General features: G+C 56.4%; 1 protein-coding gene across 2 annotated transcripts in view; it reads left to right on the top strand.

Moving 5' to 3' along the window:
• The window catches only part of LOC132809058 (uncharacterized), a 64,124-nt gene extending 51,394 nt beyond the window's left edge, over positions 1–12,730 (top strand). For both annotated transcript variants that reach the window (XM_060822447.1, XM_060822448.1), the window contains exons 2-4: positions 5,097–5,244; positions 9,345–9,453; positions 10,787–12,730. In XM_060822447.1, the coding sequence (XP_060678430.1) occupies positions 10,880–12,607 (1,728 nt within the window). In that variant the 5' untranslated portion in view covers positions 5,097–5,244; positions 9,345–9,453; positions 10,787–10,879 and the 3' untranslated portion in view covers positions 12,608–12,730. The remainder of the gene's footprint in view (positions 1–5,096; positions 5,245–9,344; positions 9,454–10,786) is intronic.
• The last annotated feature ends 359 nt before the right edge of the window (positions 12,731–13,089 follow it).

The following is a 13,089-nucleotide window of genomic DNA, read 5'->3' as shown; positions in this document are numbered from 1 at the left end:
CCGCCCAAGCTGACCAGCCCCAAGCCCAAGCCCAAGCGCTCGGCCTCGCCCAGCAAGGCAGCAAGGACAGCCGCCAGCGCGGGCAGCCAGGCGCTCCGCGAGCGGGCAAAGGAAAAGACGGAGGAGTACACCCGCAACGTGCTGGCCAACCGGCAGTACTACGAAAAGAAGTTCCGGAAGGTGATGAGGAACCCGGCTTTCCACAACGCCTTCCAGGAGTACACATGGACGTGGAGGACACCGTCGGCAGATTACAGTCGGACCGCAGTCTCTAAGAAAAAGAGGGAAGATAAGGGGGGAAATCAGAAATAGGATTAACTATTAGTGAGCAGCAGGCCAGAGCCTCGGGAAGGGGGTGGGGGAGTGCCTGTGCCTCATCCTCGACCTTGTCCATGCTGTGCTCTTAAATACTGTACTGGAAGGAAATGACTTCATTTGCCCGTTATGTCAAATAAAACAAAAAAAAAACCCATCTCTACAAAATTAACTGTGCTGTCTTTTCACTGCCAAGCTGGGACGGGAACGGGATGGATAGGATGGGTTGGGGAATAGCTTGCAGAATACTGGGAGTGGATGATGCAGGGTACGGAGAGGGGGAGAGAGAGAGAGAGATAGACAGAGAGGCAGAGAGAGACAGAGGGTGGTTAGCGCGAGGGAGCCCCATCCCTTTGCCCGTCCCCTTTGCACTTGAGATCGAGGCAAATTTTCACAGCCGCGTCGTCGTCAAGCTGCCGAAATCCATTCCTTGTGCAGCCTGGATTGCTGTTCCTGCCACCTCAATCTCTCCCGACAGCGAACCAGCCACTCCACAGCCCCAAGCAGTTCCTCAGCAAACACGGCACTCTGTTTTAGAGCCAAGCCTACTCTCAGGTGCTCCCCAGGGAGTTGTCAGGGAGGCGTAGGGCAGGTAGGCCTGGACGTCAGCAGAGTTGGCAATTTAATTGTGTGGGATGGAGAGAAACAAAAGGGGACATCGCCAATCAAAAGCCCTCCTCTCTCTCTCTCTCCCCGTATCTCTCTCTCTCTCACACACACACACACACACACACAGACACACACACTCTGTGCTATACTCTGCAATGTTTTCTGCCTCATTTTTAAACGTTATTCAAAGGCGGTGGTCATCCTACTCATTGCAGGTAAAACTCCCTCTGCATAGCATCTGCCACAACCTCACAATATCCCCGAACACACCCTGCCACTTGACCAGCCAATAAAGTTGTTTGTTTCCACAGTCCAGTCACTGTTGTAATCGCAGGGATAATGGGACCGTCAGTGCCCACTCCCTCAGCACTGACCCTCCGACAGCGCCCACTCCCTCAGCACTGACCCTCCGACAGCGCCCACTCCCTCAGCACTGACCCTCCAACAGTGCCCACTCCCTCAGCACTGACCCTCTGACAGTGCCCACTCCCTCAGCACTGACCCTCCGACAGTGCCCACTCCCTCAGCACTTCCCTCTGACAGTGCCCACTCCCTCAGCACTGACCCTCCGACAGTGCCCACTCCCTCAGCACTTCCCTCTGACAGTGCCCACTCCCTCAGCACTGACCCTCCGACAGTGCCCACTCCCTCAGCACTGACCCTCTGACAGTGCCCACTCCCTCAGCGCAGACCCTCCGACAGTGTCCATTCCCTCAGCACTGACCCTCAGACAGTGCGGCGTTCCCTCAGCACTGACCCTCCGACAGTGTAGTTCCCTCAGCACTGACCCCCTGACAGTGCCCAATCCATCAGCACCAACCCTCTGACAGTGCCCGCTCCCTCAGCACTGACCCTCAGCCAATGCTTGCTCCCTCAGCACTGATCCTCCCACAGTGTGGTGATCCCGCAATGATAACGCTCCCTCAGAGCCCGGTGCATCAATACTGACCCTCCAACAGTGCCCACTCCCTCAGCACTGACCCTCTGACAGTGCCCACTCCCTCAGCACTGACCCTCCGACAGTGTCCACTCCCTCAGCGCAGACCCTCCGACAGTGTCCATTCCCTCAGCACTGACCCTCAGACAGTGCGGCGTTCCCTCAGCACTGACCCTCCGACAGTGTAGTTCCCTCAGCACTGACCCCCTGACAGTGCCCAATCCATCAGCACCAACCCTCTGACAGTGCCCGCTCCCTCAGCACTGACCCTCAGCCAATGCTTGCTCCCTCAGCACTGATCCTCCCACAGTGTGGTGATCCCGCAATGATAACGCTCCCTCAGAGCCCGGTGCATCAATACTGACCCTCCAACAGTGCCCACTCCCTCAGCACTGACCCTCTGACAGTGCCCACTCCCTCAGCACTGACCCTCCGACAGTGCCCACTCCCTCAGCACTGACTCTCCTACAGTACTCACTCCCTTAGCACAGATCCTCCGACAGTGCCTGTCCCTCACTGCTGACTCTCCAAAAAATGCACACTCCCTCAGCACCGATCCTCCAAATGGCCACTCCCTCAGTACTGATCCTCCAAAAATAACCACTCCCTCAGCACTGATTCTCCGACCATACCTGCTCCCTCAGCACTGACCCTCTTAACCTGCCCACTCCCTCAGCACTGATCCTCTGACAGTACCTGCTCCCTTAACACTGACCCTCCAACATTGCAGCACTCCCTCTGTAGCAAACCCCCAACAGTGCAGCACTCGCTTAGTGCTGACCCTCCAATAGTGCAATGTTCCATCAACACTGACCCTCTGCCAGTGCCTGTTCCATCAGTACAGACCTCTAACATTGCAGCCCTCCCTCATCACTGAACCACTGATAATGTGCTCCCTCATCACTGACCCTCCTACAGTATCTGTTCTCTCAGCACAAAGGCAGGGACAGTGCCTGATCCCTCTGTGCTGACCCTTAACAGTATACCACTCCCTCTGCACTGATCCTCAGACAGAGTGGCACTCCCTCAACACTGACCCACCAACAATACACCACTTTCTCAGTACTAACTCTCAGACAGTGCCTGTTCCCTCTGTACTGACCCTCCAACGGTGCCCACTCTTTACACTGACCCTCCTACACTGTCCACTCCCTCAAAACTGACCCTCTGACAGTGCCCACTCACTCAGTACTTAACCTCCGACTGTGCAGCAGTCCCTCAGCACTGACCCTCCAACAACACCCGTTCCCTCAGCACTGACCCTCCGACAGTGCGGCACCCTCTCAACACTGACCTCCAACACCACCCATTCCCTCAGCACTGACCCTCCAACAGCACCCATTCCCTCAGCACTGACCCTCTGACAGCGCAACACTCCTTCAGCACTGACCCTCAAACACCACCCATTCCCTCAGCACTGACCCTCCAACAGTGCAGCACATAACACTGACCTCCAAGACCACCCAGTCCCTCAGCACTGACCCTCCAACAGAACCCAATCCCTCAGCACTGACCCTCTGACAATGCGGCACTCCCTCAGCACTGACCCTCCAACAGTGCCCGGTCCCTCAGCACTGACTCTCCGACAGTGCCTGGTCCCTCAGCACTGACTCTCCGACAATGTGGCACTCCCTCAGCGCTGACCCTCCGACAGTGCCCGGTCCCTCAGCACTGACTCTCCGACAATGTGGCACTCACTCAGCACTGACCCTCCGACAGTGCCTGGTCCCTCAGCACTGACTCTCCGACAATGTGGCACTCACTCAGCACATGACTCTCTGACAGTGAGACACTCCCTCAGCACTGACCCTTTGACAGTGCCTGATGCCTCAGTATTGAGTCTCCAACAATGCAGCACTCCCTCAGCACTGACACTCCAAAAGTGTCTGCTCCCTCAGCACTGACTCTCTGACAATGCCTGTGCCCTCAGCACTGACCCTCCGACAACGCCCGGTCCCTCAGCACTGACTCTCCGACAATGTGGCACTCACTCAGCACTGACCCTCCAACAATGCCTGATGCCTCAGCACTGACTCTCCGACAATGTGGCACTCACTCAGCACTGACCCACCGACAATGCCTGATGCCTCAGCACTGACTCTCTGACAATGCCCGCTCTCTCAGCACTGACCCTCCGACAGCGCCCGATCCCTCAGCACTGACTCTCCGACAATGTGGCACTCACTCAGCACTGACCCTCCGACAATGCCTGATGCCTCAGCACTGACTCTCCGACAATGTGGCACTCACTCAGCACTGACCCACCGACAATGCCTGATGCCTCAGCACTGACTCTCTGACAATGCCCGCTCTCTCAGCACTGACCCTCCGACAGCGCCCGGTCCCTCAGCACTGACCCTCCGACAGTGCCCGGTCCCTCAGCACTGACCCTCCGACAGTGCCCGATCCCTCAGCACTGACTCTCCGACAATGTGGCACTCACTCAGCACTGACCCTCCGACAATGCCTGATGCCTCAGCACTGACTCTCCGACAATGTGGCACTCACTCAGCACTGACCCTCCGACAATGCCTGATGCCTCAGCATTGAGTCTCCAACAATGCAGCACTGACCCTCCGACAGCGCCTGCTCCCTCAGCACTGACTTTCTGACAGTGCACACTCCCTCAGCACTGACCCTCTGACAGCGCCTGCTCCCTCAGCACTGACCCTCCGACAGCGCCTGCTCCCTCAGCACTGACCCTCCCACAGCCCCCGCTCCCTCAGCACTGACCCTCCGACAGCGCCTGCTCCCTCAGCACTGACCCTCCGACAGCGCCCGCTCCCTCAGCACTGACCCTCCGACAGCGCCTGCTCCCTCAGCACTGACCTTCCCACAGCACCCGCTCCCTCAGCACTGACCCTCCGACAGCGCGTGCTCCCTCAGCACTGACCCTGAGAAAGTGTGTGTTCAGTTCTCATACTATGCCTGTTAATGACTTCTGAAGATGACCTGTGTGTAGGGCATTCACTGAATTCAGTCTCATCCTAAATCATACTCCGGGAGCAGCCCGAATGAAATGTCTAAATCTCTCCCTACTCTGCAGGTAGTGCCTGTTTCAGTTGCCTTGTCCTCACAGGCTAATAGTGCATCCAGTTCCCTCCAGTATTCCCAGGGACTGCTGTAACGTAATCAGGCCTGAGCTGTTTAAACTTCGGTGAGTGGGAGGGAGAGCTAGTGGAGAGTGAACACTTGAACGTGGATCTAATATAAATATATGCTGTGAATGTTTCAGGGGCTGGCAGTGTTTACCTTGAGCAGAAAGATTGTTGCCGCAATGCAACTCCTACCTCGTATGGTCGCCTGGTGTTACAGGAACAAATGGTCGTCACTCCTTCTCCGGATATCCACCCTGTGTTTACTCACTGCCACAGGGCACCCAGGTAATTGCTTCCGTCCATTTCCCACTGGTTTTGGTCTCAGAGAGACCGTTACGTACTCAGCACCGCCACGTCCACTTCAGTAATCAAACCATAAACACCTCTCCCCCCACAGCTCCGGGCTTGCTGTCACTTGGGTCCTCTTCACCATGTAGATTCGACCATGAACACTCAGCCCTTATCCCCCCCCTCCAGTCCCTACACCCCCTCCCTATCTCTGTCACCTCCTCCAGCCCCTACACCCCCTCTCTATCTCTGTCCCCTCCTCTAGCCCCTACACCCCCTCCCTATCTCTGTCACCTCTGCCAGCTCCTACACCCCCTCCCTATCTGTCACCTCTTCCAGTCCCTACACCCCCTCCCTATCTCTGTCACCTCCTCCAGTCCCTACACCCCCTCCCTATCTCTGTCACCTCCTCCACCCCTACACCCCCTTCCTATCTCCGTCCCCTCTTCCAGCCCCCACACCCCCTCCCTATCTCTGTCACCTCCTCCACCCCTACACCCCCTCCCTATCTCTGTCCCCTCCTCCAGCCCCTACACCCCCTCCCTATCCCTGCCCCCTCCTCCAGCCCCTACACCTCCTCCCTATCCCTGCCCCCTCCTCCAGCCCCTCCACCCCCTCCCTATCTCTGTCACCTCCTCCACCCCTACACCCCCTCCCTATCTCTGTCCCCTCCTCCAGCCCCTACACCCCCTCCCTATCTCTGTCACCTCCTCCAGCCCCTACACCCCCTCTCTATCTCTGTCCCCTCCTCTAGCCCCTACACCCCCTCCCTATCTCTGTCACCTCCTCCACCCCTACACCCCCTCCCTATCCCTGCCCCCTCCTCCAGCCCCTCCACCCCCTCCCTATCTCTGTCACCTGGGGGGTGGGGAGACCTTGGCTATTCACCCTATCCATGTCCCTCATGGTTTTCAAACCTCTGTAAGGGCACCGTTCAGAAACAGGCTATAGTTATTTCAACTTTCAGAAGTTCCTCCATGGATGGTAACTGGCATTCTGAAATGCTCGGTTATCCAGGATACTGCTGAATAATTTAATACCCACGGCATGACGTTTACGCTGTCATTATCTGTCTCCCTCCCATTAGTGGAACTAGCCATCTCTTGCATGAGGGTCACCTGTTATCCATTTTCGCTTGCCAATGCAGACCTACTTAGGGTTCCACAGTGTGTGTCTGTATGTAACCAGCTACCAGAGGAAGTGGTGGAGGCTGGTACAATTACATTTAAAAGGCAGTATATGACTAGGAAGGGTTTAAGAGGATGTAAGGCAACTGCTGGTCAGATTGGGTTGTCTGGTTGGCACTAATGAGTTGGAGCAAAGGGCCTGTTTCCGTGCTGTAGGACTCTAGGACTCTATAACTGTACGCACTGACTGAGACCCCAGAGCCGCTGGGCGTGGATGGCAGTCTGTAGACCACCCCTCCTCCTCCACCACCACCCTCCCCCACCCTGTGACTTCCTCAGACCCGGCGCAGCCTGAAGTGCTGAGCTCGAGTTCCTGGAGGGGAGGGGAGCCTCTGAAGGTCCCACTGGCCTAACAGCGCCTTGCAACCAGAGCCAGTGTCGGCGGTGAGGGAGTGGGACAGTCCCGGAGACAGTCGTGGGCGGCACGGTGGCACTGTGGTTAGCACTGCTGCCTCACAGCGTCAGAGACCCGGGTTCAGTTCCCGAATCAGGCGACTGACTGTGTGGAGTTTGCACGTTCTCCCCATGTCTGCGTGGGTTTCCTCCGGGTGCTCCGGTTTCCTCCCACAGTCCAAAGATGTGCGGGTCAGGTGAATTGGCCATGCTAAATTGCCCGTAGTGTTAGGTAAGGGGTAAATGTAGGGGTATGGGTGGGTTGCGCTTCGGCGGGTCGGTGTGGACTTGTTGGGCCGAAGGGCCTGTTTCCACACTGTAAGTAATCTAATCTAATCTATAGTTTCTCGCTGCTATTCTCTCTCTCTGTCTCTCTCTCTCTCTCTCTCTCTCTGTCTCTCTCTCTCTCTCTCTCTCTCTCTCTCTCTAGTGGCTTCCCATTCAGAGGTGAGTCTTGAGTTTGGAAAACTGGCCTGCTGAAGCACTTTTAACGTGCAGCCCTTCTCCAGTGACGGCGGGGGGAGAGCATCCCAATTGTGGGTGAAGCCAGTGTTAGCAACGGTGGCTCGACTAGGCCATTCAGCCCTTCCAGCCCCTGCAAGGGGCCATTTGTGATGCTCTGTGGTACAGCCATAACTATTCCCCCCTCCCCTCACCCCATTGGGCCAAGCGTTGGCAAATGGGGCCAGGCACGTTCTTAAATCCTCAGATATGACTACTCCAGCCACGTCAGAAGGCAGTCAGGACTCAAGCTGATCCCCCCTCCCCCCCCTCCCCCGAGCCACTCAGCGTCCTGACTTGGAAATGTATCGTCATCCCTTCAGCATCCCTGGGTTCAAAATCCCAGAATTCCCTCCCGAACCACATTGTGGGTGTCCTCCCCCCAACCCACAGCAGTTGGACTGCAGCGGTTCAAGAAGGCAGCTCAGCCCCCACCTTCTCGCAAGGCCCGGTCAGCAATGACCCACATGCCACACGCGAATGAAAATCGCCTTGTGGTTCTGGAGTCACGTGGAAGCCCAGTCCGGGCCAGGAGGTAAAGGTTCACCAGATTAATGGGGCAGGACGTCTTACGGTGAAAGGTGGGATGGACCGGGCTGGAGTTTAAATGAGCAAGACCCTGAGGGATCTTGACAGAGGGGGGTGTGGACAGGGTGTTTTCTTTTGTGGGAGAATCTCAAACAAGGCTTGGTGGTGGAGTGGAGGGGGACAGCCTTTAAAAGTAAGGCCTGTTTAAGAGAGAGATGAGGATAATTTTCTCAGAACATTTCCTGGACGAACCTAGAATGAACTGGAGTCATCCACCCGTAACAGAGACAGGGTCAATCGTCCACTCACAGGGCATCACGAGTCTCTGGGGCTCTGTGCCTCAAATAGAGGGCAGAAGCTGAGTTCTGGAATATTTTTAAGGAGGGGCCAGATACATTCTTGACAACGAGGTGTGGGGGTGGTGACGGTGAAAGGTTATCGGAATTGGGGGGTTGGTCAGACCAGCCATAATCGCATCAAATGGGGAAGCAGGTTCAAGGGGCCGAGTGGCCACTTTCTGTCCCTAATTCACGTGAATGAATGTAGTGCTCGAGATCGGTTTACGGTTAATGGTCCTCCCAGTGATGTTATAGTTCCCTTGACATTGCTGTGGAAATCCATCTTCTGGCATCTTGCCAACATTTCTTTCTCATTCACAGTGATTCCCTCCAGTGTTCACTCCAGGGGCAAATTAACTGCACCGGAGGGAATTACCAGAGTTTAGCATTGGCCCACATCAGGAGACATCAACGCTGGTGACAAACAACTGGGTCAAAGGTGTATGTTGAAGTTCAGCCATGACACAGGCCCCAGGCAGCTGAAGGGTAGCGATGGAAATCGCAGATGTTCATGGGGCAGCACAGATACCCCAGTGGGTTGGAGGTGGTTATGGGATGGGGGTATATTCAGGGAAGGGAGAGGACAGCTAAGGGTCAGCTACATTGAGTGACCAGGTTACTGAGCTAAGAGAAAGAACGTTCCATCTCTAACAGCTGGGTAGTCTTGGTTTTAAATACATTTATTGATGGGGTTGCTGTCTAGCCCCAGCATTCCTCGCCCATCCCTAATCCTCGCTCCCTTGAGAAGGTGGGGGTGAGCTGCTGCAGTCCCCGCGTGGTGCAGGGACACCCCATACAGTGCCCCGTTAGGGAGGGGGATCCAGGATTCTGACTCCGACGATCCTGAAGAAACGGCTCATATCGTTCTAAACCCAGATGGAGTGGGGGGGGGGTGCTGGGAAGAGAACTCCCAGTGGGCTGTGGTCCCTCCTGTGTCTGCTGCCCCATGTCCTTCCGGGGGGGGTTATGAGCTGGTGGGTTTGGAAAGTGCTGTTGGAGGAGCCTCGGTGAGTGGTTGCAGTACGTCTTGTACGCACCGTCGCTGGTGTGCATTGGGGATAGAGGGAGTGGATGATGAATGTTATTGCACCAAACATGCCTCTGGCCTCTTCTTTTAGTGAGCTTGGCCTTCTCTCTTTCTCCCTTCCAGGTTCGTTTCCACAACCTCTCCATCTGCTTCACCCTGAACCGAAGTCGCCTTCCTTGACCGGGTCCAGCCAGAGAACCCCCTCCAGCCCAGCGGCTTTCTCAACCTCAATGTAAGCACAAATTACAGTGCGGCTACGGTGCACATAGAGGTCATTCAGCCCTGTGCTGGCTCTCCAACAAGCAGCCATCTTGGTGCTATCCTTCCTTTCCCCAAGCCTCAGTTGGCCTTGCCACAGACTTGGTCAGCGCCTTCCTGATCCCTTGCCACATGGAAAGGTTTCATTTTGTGTCATCTTTAGCATCTCTTACCAATTCCTTCAAACATGCACCCAACCCTTTCTCTCTCCTCCCCTCCACCATCTACATCCAGTTCTCCTGACCATTGAATACTTCCCTCAGACTCCCTCTGAGCCTACCCCCCTAAGAGCACAGTCCCTGTTACTCAAACCTATCTTCAGCACTGAAGTCTCCCATCCCCTGAACTACCCTCTCTGACCTCTGCTGCACTCTCTCCTTGTCGTGCCTCCAACCGTACACAGTCCTGCAGCTGAGGTCTAACCAGTAACTGTTCAACATCCCCTCCCTGCTCTTGTACTTAATGCTGCTAAGGCTGAAGCCAAGGATACTGTATGTTGTGGTTCTGTTCGCCGAGCTGGGAGTTTTTGTTGCAGACGTTTCGCCCCCTGTCTAGGTGACATCCTCAGTGTTTGGGAGCCTCCTGTGAAGCGCTTCTGTGCTGATTCCTCCGGCGTTTATACTGGTTTGAATCTGCCGCTTCCGGTTGTCAGTTGCTATCTGTTGCAGTGATCGGTATATAGGGTCTAGTTCGGTGTGTCTGTTGATAGAATTTGTGGATGAGTGCCATGCCTCTAGGAATTCCCTGTCTGTTCTCTGTTTGGCTTGCCCTATAATAGTAGTGTTGTCCCAATCGAATTCGTGTTGTTTGTCATCTGAGTGTATGGCTACTAGGGATAGCTGGTCGTGTCGTTTCGTGGCTAGTTGGTGTTCATGGATGCGGATCGTTAGCTGTCTTCCTGTTTGTCCTATGTCCTAAGACAGCTAACAAGCACTGAGGATGTCACCTAGAAAGGGGACGAAATGTTTGCAACAAAAACTCCCAGCTCGGCGAACAGAACCACAACAACGAGCACCCGAGCTACAAATCTTCTCCCTAACTCTGAAGGATACTGTATATATTTGCCACTCCAGGGTTATGGTAGTCACGATGATGAAGGCCGTTGTAGATATATAAGGCATTAGTGAGTGACAATAGTTGTATGACATCAGAGTTTCAGGCCCTAGGGTCCCCAGGAAAGTGGCAGACTAAGACATCAGGGATATCTGTACTGACTGCAGAAACCTTGGTGTGAGAGGTAAGGACTTTTGTGTTTGCTTGCTGAGAGGTCAAAGTGCATCGAGTTAATTGTGGACAATCTGTTCCAGAAATGCAAGGGCCCAGTCGACTCTGAAGAGGCGTTTGGAAGATACGCAGGAGGAGTTTGGAGGTCAGGGAGAAAACGTCAAAGGGGCACGGCTATGTGGCCAGGAAGCGAGAGGGGCGATGGACTAGCCGGCCAGACGCTGGCCAGAGACAGAGAGAGGAAGAGAGAGGAGAGGAAGCCAAGGCCGACAGAGTCTCTGAGGAACCAGGACGGCGCGAGGGCAGGGGGCAGCCAGCAGAGGGTGGGTGCCGGGCAGAGCAGCAAGGAGCACCTGGAGAAGGTAGAGAACGTGGTGACGGTGGTGGTGAAGGTGGTGGAGAAGGTGGTGGGCGAGCTGGTGGAGAAACTGAACGGCGACGGGGTGGTGGGCAAGCTGGAGGAGGCGCGCGAGGGAGTGCGGACGGCGCGGGGCAATGACCCAAGCCAGGGCTCAGGCCAGAGGAGGGCCCAGGGAACAGGAGGAGGGACAGGCGAAGCAGCGAAGGACCCTGAGTGCGCCCAGGCTCCCTCCACACTGAACCAGCAGAAGGCCTTTCACCAAGTCTTTGACATCCTGACAGCGAGGGTGGGCGGCCAGATCAACCTCCGAGGTTTCCAGTCACTGCTCAGAGAGGAGGGCTTCGTCATCAGTGAGGCCAGGGGTCAGAAGGCCTTCCGTTGCCTGGACGGCGACCGGGACAGGCAGCTCGGCTTTGACGACCTCTGCCAGGCTCTGACCAACAGCGACCTCTTCCTGCGGTTTGTGTCGGAGCTGCCCGACAGCTGCCCGACCTGCGAGGTGCAGAAGGGCTACGTGGGCGACAGCGTCTTCTTCGAGATCCTGCTCCAGCTGCTCGCCCGCCAGGTCATCTCCGAGGAATCGGCCGCCACCATCACCCGCCACTTCTACCTGAAGATGCGCAGGGCCGGCCTCAACGCCAAGGGCGGCAAGGGCAAGGTCGCCAACTCCTTCCTGGGGATGCCCCTGCGAAGCATCCAGGCCCTGATCGAGTCCTCGGGACCGGACGAGGTAGCACGCCATGGTCACTCACTACCCGGCAATCTGGTGGTCGCCTTCTTTGAGGTCTTCCAGATGTTGACTGGGGACCAGGGCAGCTCCATCAGCAGCGAGGACCTGCAGGATGTCATGTACCAGATGCAGATCCCCCTGAGGAACCCCCTGATCCCGGACGAGCTGAAGTTTGGCGCAGTCAACGGCGGCCGCGAGGTGGACTTTGAGGCCTTCCTGTCCATCATGTCTGACCAGGCCACCTTCGCCGCGTTCCTGGCGCCGCAGTGCCCACACTGCAGACCTCCCAGGTCCCCCGAGCTGCTCCCCTTCCTGGCCCTGCTGAAGCTGGTGTCCCCCGGGGAGCCTGCGCTCAAGGCCCGCAGCAAGGCCATCCTCGCCAGCTACTTCCACGAGAAGTTCCGGGCCTTGCCTCACCCTCTCCCCGTCCCGGCGCCCGCCAGCCCGCCTCCAGCACCCCCCCGCCTCCTTCCAGACTCCAGCAGGGACCCGGAACCAGAGCAGGCGCTGCCAGATTCCGGGGAAGGGCAGGGACCCGCCGCAGCGCTGAGGAGAGGTCCCTCTTGCCAAGGGGCAGGCCGGACCAGCGGCCAGAGGCAGGGCAAGGCCTCATCGGTCAGCAGGAACGGCAGGGGCAAACGTCTGCGCTACCGGCTGTTCAAGCCCACTGCCAGGGACCCGTACCTCCAGCAGGTCTTCCAGGAGTACCTTGGCACCAGCTACAGGCAGCAGAAGACCCTGCGATACCCAACACTCAGGCACAGGGCCACAGACAAAAGCACGGACAGCACTCAGCAGACAACTCAGAGTTGAAACCCAAACCTCATCCCTTCACACATCCCACACTCCCCAACCCCACCACCACCACCTCCCTCTTCGCAGTCTCCCCCGCAACTAGTTTACTCGAGATATTTTTCATGACATTGCAAATAAAACTCCTGATGCACAATGCGAAGGGTCACGGTTATTTTAGCATACGTACGCGGGGCAGACTTTTTATACACAGAGTGGTTCGCGCGTGGAATGAACGTCCTGAGGAAGTGGTGGACGCGGGTATAGTTACAACATCTAAAAACATTTCGATAAGTAGATAAATTGGAAAGGTTCAGAGGGAGATGGGCCAGGAGCAGGCAGGTGGGATTAGATTAGTTTGGGATTATGGTCATGGTTGGACCGAAGGGTCTGTTTCTTCAAGGGCGGCACGGTGGCACAGTGGTTAGCACTGCTGCCTCACAGCGCCAGGGACCTGGGTTCAATTCCCGACTCAGGCGACTGACTGTGTGGAGTTTGCACGT

Source organism: Hemiscyllium ocellatum, unplaced genomic scaffold, assembly GCF_020745735.1.
Source record: "Hemiscyllium ocellatum isolate sHemOce1 unplaced genomic scaffold, sHemOce1.pat.X.cur. R, whole genome shotgun sequence".
In the NCBI taxonomy this organism is placed as follows: domain Eukaryota; kingdom Metazoa; phylum Chordata; class Chondrichthyes; order Orectolobiformes; family Hemiscylliidae; genus Hemiscyllium; species Hemiscyllium ocellatum.
Note: the sequence above shows the minus strand (reverse complement) of the source record. Positions and strands in the feature narration are given on the sequence as shown.